Here is a 5,999-nt window from a genome sequence, read left to right as displayed (position 1 = left end):
AACTCCTTTATGCTCTGCACAAGCCATTGGCTAGTGAGAGGAAAGCATACGTGCACGTAATTGCCCACAGCACTGCACTGATGAGGCCTAGAAGGCCGAAACAGTACTGTCTGCAGTTAGTTATATATATGTATATATATACAGTTCAAAATGGCTAAAGTGAAACACGCATAATTCCCTGGGAATCATGGGGAATCATGCGTGTTTCATTTTAGTCATTTTGAACTGTATTTCGCTCTACACTCATATGTATTGTCTACTTTCCAACAGCATTTGCTGCAATTTCCCACAATTATATATATACAGTTCAGTTCTTATGCGGATAGAGCAAAAAGTGTCGATGATAGGTTTAAAACTTTACGCAAAACTCCAGGCCCTTTGTATGAGTGTTTTTAGTGAATGCAGTCCTTTGGGAGACTGGATTATTGGGATGATATGCTCGGCCTTGTAACCCTTCCTGAAATTACCAGTCGATGAATGGACTTTGGAACTCTTGTGATTTCAAGTCATTGGTAAACAAGGTCTGCTTTGAAATATAAAACACTTCTTGTTATGTAACTGTTCTCAGTTTACAGAACTTTAAATTGTAGCGAGAGAAAATTTTAAGTCAAATTTAGCAAAACGATAGATAATACTAGACAATTCAAGACACCTCTTCCTTTGGAGTTTAGCCATGCGTGGCCCGTTGGCAAACAAACGAAGCACTCAAAGTCCACGTGAACTTCTGAGTTGATCCATAGGTCGAGACACTTGATAGCTCAAGATTAATAACCATAGCATTTCAACTCTGATTGACAGACTTTCACCATGTCTCTGTTGCTTCCTGAGTGTTAATGATATTTACTTACAAAACTTATCAGAGAAATGCAATCACGCCATCACGCCAACTTAAAACGGTTCACACGAGAAGAAATCTAGATTTCTGCGTTACCCTTGCTGTTAACGTTTAGACTATCATCAACTTTTTTCAATTATCTTCTTGGATTTACTAAGGTAAGTGAAACCTTCTAGAAAAATGGCTCCTAGACTAATTGTTCTATTCATCTAGAATAAATTTAACTTCATCCGGCTATTATCATAGCGGTGCCAGTGGTAAGAATACTGACTGTTTTCCAGTAGTTCATCTGCTATCTCAAAATCACATCAGTTTAGCACAAAACTTTGTCCTGTTGGTAGTTATTGGTCCGTATAAGATACATACACTAGGTGAGTAAATTAAGCAGATCATTGTCGTAATGGATAAAAATTATTCACTACTCTCTGCTGACAAAGCCTCATAAAAAGGATTCATAACATGTTTCTTAATTACAAGCCTGTTTATTATGAGGTTTTTTTGTGTTCTTTCCATAATTAAATTGTGTAAATTAACGAGTAAGTGAACTCGCCGGCCGGTAAGGCAGAATCAGGCAGACCACAAAGAACAAAAGGCCAATAGAGGAATTTGTTTGCTATGCAGAAATTACTTGAACCACTTAACTTGATGGGCTGTCAGCAATGAGCACGAGAGCACGGAAACAAATTTTCGTTAATTGAATGACTTCCAAATTCATGATACGAAAATTTCCAGTTAGGATCATTATGATAAAGAAAAACATAAACATAAGGAAAGGCATCGAGTCGTCTTGGTTCATTTAATTGGATTAATAACTTGAGGTGAACTTTTGTAGACTTTCTGTGAACCGGAACCTAGATTTATGCTGCTCAAATGACAATGTCATCTATTTACTGAGTGGAAGCTATTTTACAACATTCCTGAATGTTCTTACCGGCCGTTCATTTTGTTTAGGTTTAAAGTATTACATAACAAACTGTAGTTCAAATTGTTTGGTTATAGGTGATGTGCCTAGCCGAGAAAGGATTACGGAAACGTTTCCAGCCCTGCTCATAATGAAAGAGATATCGATGAAGAAGTCGGACAAAAGCCTCCTGCCATTAAGAGGCAAAATATCTCCTCCAACGATTTTAAACTGCGACAACCATACCGATCCACGATACCTCGATAAGGAAACCGCTAATGATATGGCTAAAAGAGAGAGGTTATTTTCCGTATCTTCGAGGAGTGCCTGCAGTTCGAAACACGATTCTAGTTTGTCTGAAGTAAGATCCATGACTCCGCCATTTACACCACCGACGAACAATACAAATGAAGATCAAGGGTTCCTAGTAAGGCGACCTTCGGAACATTTTCTTGAAGTGCTAGGAGAACATAAATCGAGAGAATCACTACCTAAGGTTCTGTCAGCATCGTGCCTTCCTCCATTGCGAAACGCGTCTCAAGGAGAAGACGCTATTAAGAGGAATCTTAAAGATCTGAAGGGAACTAATGGTGTAATGAACGATCATTACGATGGAACCTTTACCCGCCCAGTTGCACCTGATAACAACACATTGCTTCTGGCGCCCAGCAGTAGGAGAAGAATGTCAACACCAATAAGCGTTGAGAAAAAACGTCTTCGAAAAACGAATTCTTTGCCTTTAATCAAGACTGGCTTTGCGCTTACAACGGAAACAGACTCCATAAATAATTCCGCCTTCCACAACCACACAACGTCCGCATTAACAAACCAGGAAAAGAAAATAGAAGAATACGCCGACCGCATTAAAAATGTAACGATCGATGAATATTTAGACGAAGAATTGTGTGACGGAGACGAAGTGATCGCTCAGGAAGATGAGGAGACACTCGAAAAGTATTCAATGATTTGTCATTGGCTGAAAGACTGCGAAAAAGCTAAAATCACCTAGCAGCAAGATTCAAACAGACATTCTGGAAATGTCTCTGTAAATATCTGCTTCAGTGGTCCTTGCAGGCATGTTGTGTAAGTTATCAGCTCTCTGTTTGACCTAATTAATAATTTATCACACCAGCTGTTGTTCCTGGGACGAAAAGCTTTTAACCGGTACTTTGTGCCTTTTGATACATACTGTTGATAACAAGTCTGTTGGTCGGCATTTGGAGGAATGCTGAGCATAGGAGCCTCAAATTGTTTGGTTTAGTTGAACCTCATTATATAATCGGCGACAATACTATTTGGATTGTTCGTTTGAATAAAAATTTTAAGAAAATTTGGTTAATTAAAAAAGACAAGAAAAGGAAAACGAAGCACACAGGCGCTTCAGCGATACAGGAAGAGACACTGATAGCTCTCTCTGAACTATTTTTAAGAAGGAAATCAATCTTCACCACTATCGAATCACTTCTTATCGTTTCAGTATCATAGGTTTTCGAGCATTCTCTACTAAACCAAACAGTTTCGCTTTGATTAACGCTATTGTAACGCAACCAAGGAGAAAAACGAAAACAGTTGCAGCATATAGTTTCTATTTGTCTTTTGGAAATCATCCGCCTGACGCGTGATTCTTTACTGACCCGTAATGTCCTTTGCATTCCTCCAAATCCGGAGCAGATTTGAAAAATCAACACGTCATTCCCGTCTGGCGCGGGGTTTTTTAGCTCACTGACCGTAAGTGAGAAAAGAGAGTGTACATAGCGGACTAATGAAGAGCTAAATTGATACAATTAACTGCCAAATTCTAAAATCCCTCAGAAGTTCTCTATCAAAACACCATATGTTTGTCATTCTCAACGTCATTTTAATTTATACATTGCTTGATTGTACCAAAATTAGACTCTGAGAGTTAGACCTCCTTGAAAGTTTCATTCCCGCTCAGGAAAGCGGCTTCTATTTGTTTAAGGGTTTAGTTTCCTTGAAATTTAATTTATTTGGTCTGAGTATCTGGGTGGTATTTACTTTGCGTTTTGTGAAGATGATACTCAAAATCCTTGTTATGACACAAGAAGAGTCAAGAGGGTTATCGATCTGAGAATTTGTATGAAAAAGCGAAGTATGATTTAAATAGTTTATCTCATAATGATTTGAAGTTGTTTGGGGTACGGGAAAAAACTAGTAAGAATAAAATTATAAAAAGTCAATGAGTGTTTTCTAGCGTTGTCAAGCCATGTTTGGTTCCCATTCCACTTTGAGTGGACTTTAAACTGAACTCAGTGTGGACTTGCGGTCTGTCAAGAGCATGGCAGGGAGTTCGAGCATATGCAACCCCCTATAAAGAAAATGTTTATAGTCTGTTGTAATCCCCTGTAAACAAAATGTATAGTCTGTTAGTGTATCGATCCTTGTTTAACCTTTCTGTTTGAGCTGGAACGCTGAAATGCAAGGTCAGAGCTGTAGACAGTCCAATCTTAAGAACTCGAAAAAGCTAGAGCAAGAGAGCGAAGAATCTCAATAGCTTAATAGTGCTGTTGAAGTGAAAGATATTGGAACTTTTGGCATGTGAGAGGACCAGGGAAGAAATGTTGAGTGCTGCTCGAGGAATCAAATGTCAGACCTTAAGTCTCATGTAAGAACGTGGAACTTTTGGCATGTGAGAGGACCAGGGAAGAAATACTGTGTGCTGCTCGAGGAATCAAATCTCAGACCTTAAGATTTTCATGATAAGAACGTCTACCATTGGGCTGAAGAGAACTTCCTCAATTCTTTACATAAGTTTCATGTTTGACCACTTGTTGCTAAGATAGGAAAAGTCGAAAGATAGGTAAAGTGGGCTACAGTTGAGGTCGAAATTGATGTATCTCTCTTGATTTTGATTTATTAGATGTTGTGGGTGCTGGTTCGATCGTGAAGCATGGCACGCTTAACTTCAAAATAGCTCCAAGACCATCTTTCTATAACAGGATGGTCTCTGAGGTTGAAACTCGTGCTTTTAAAAGCTTGAGGGGATAGATAGAAAGAACTGAGGCGATTTTTTTTGCAATAATAGAAAAAATATTTCCATCAAAAGGTTATTTAAACAGTCTGTTATAATCCATCGTTTGTTAAAGACACAATGTTTGAATTACTATGAAAGTCGATTAAGCGTTTTAGTCGCCAGCCTCAACAATTTGCCTGATCTTGACGTCACCTCAAGCTCTCGGGTATAGTGAAAGAAAAATTTAACTACGTATATTAATCATGAATGCGTCCACTTCAAGATCTCGTAAGTGGAATGATCTCATTTAGAAATGTAAAATGTTGCATTACGAGTGCAGTCTCCGTCGATGCTTTGCTTCGGTTGTGTTGCTCGACAAGGCCAGAAAACGGTCTAACGGTGCGGTTCAGCATGGCTTCAGTTAAATTTCTTTAAGTGTGTTAAGTGTGTGTTCTTTAAGTGTGTGTTCTTTAAGTATATTTCTTTAAGTGTGCTAGATTGGATCCAAAACTTATTCCCAGTGTCCTGTGCAACAGATAAAAGCTTGACTCAGCATTGGAACGTAGACTGATAGATTAAAGCAGCGTGGTCATGAAAACCCGCCTTTACTTTTAAAAATTAAATCAGTATACTGAAATATAATGCTTCCTGAGTGGATTGAGTCAGTTTGATAAGATTATTTAAAAACGTAAATCAGTTGCTCAAGAGACTTTTGATTTATGATTCTTATGCTTTATTCGCTTAAATTCAATAGGCAAATACAGGAATGCATACGCAATTCCTGTGTTCGGATTATCCGAGTTATTGTAGGCTATCTTTCCATAATTTTAAATGCAGCGTGATCAAGGACTTTTCAGTGAAAACGAAAACCCTCAACTTGACTGGGATCAGTTATCACTCCTAATTTTAATGTTGAATGTTGGAAAACTAATAAAATATCCTGTACCTGACCAAAATAGACTATTTGCACTCTAAATACACTTGTTTATGACTGAAGGCTGTACGTGGTGCAGAATTTCAAGCTACTGAAGTATTTGTATCCTGGATTAGGTGGTTTCGAGGTGGGTGACCCTCAGATCTAGAGGTGAAGCTGAAACAACAATGAACTACCAGCTGTACCAGACGTGACAACAGATCTACAAAGTGCGTGTGATAGTAGAGGGGACAATGGCTGCCCTTACCTCATAAATACTGAAAAAGGGACTTATTCATAGAGTAGATAGAGACACTATTCCTGAACAACGGTCTTCTATAATCATAGTTAGTAGAGAGTCCCCTCCACTAACTATGTT

At 38.4% G+C, this 5,999-nt stretch overlaps 1 protein-coding gene across 2 annotated transcripts; it reads left to right on the top strand.

The window, feature by feature from the left end:
* Window positions 1–779: 779 nt before the first annotated feature.
* On the top strand, window positions 780–3,934 carry LOC111335096 (uncharacterized). 2 transcript variants are annotated; one of them, XM_022940954.2, is made up of 2 exons: window positions 780–993; window positions 1,835–3,934. In XM_022940954.2, exon 2 carries the CDS (start codon window positions 1,888–1,890, stop codon window positions 2,743–2,745), a length of 858 nt encoding a protein of 285 aa, XP_022796689.2. In that variant the 5' UTR covers window positions 780–993; window positions 1,835–1,887; the 3' UTR covers window positions 2,746–3,934. The 2 variants fall into 2 exon arrangements, with proteins under 2 accessions (XP_022796689.2, XP_088609902.1); XM_088753776.1 differs by lacking the exon at window positions 780–993 and adding an exon at window positions 1,392–1,653.
* Window positions 3,935–5,999: the final 2,065 nt, after the last annotated feature.

This window comes from Stylophora pistillata, chromosome 3, assembly GCF_964205215.1.
Source record: "Stylophora pistillata chromosome 3, jaStyPist1.2, whole genome shotgun sequence".
In the NCBI taxonomy this organism is placed as follows: Eukaryota; Metazoa; Cnidaria; class Anthozoa; order Scleractinia; family Pocilloporidae; genus Stylophora; species Stylophora pistillata.
This window is presented reverse-complemented; position numbering and strand designations above follow the sequence as displayed.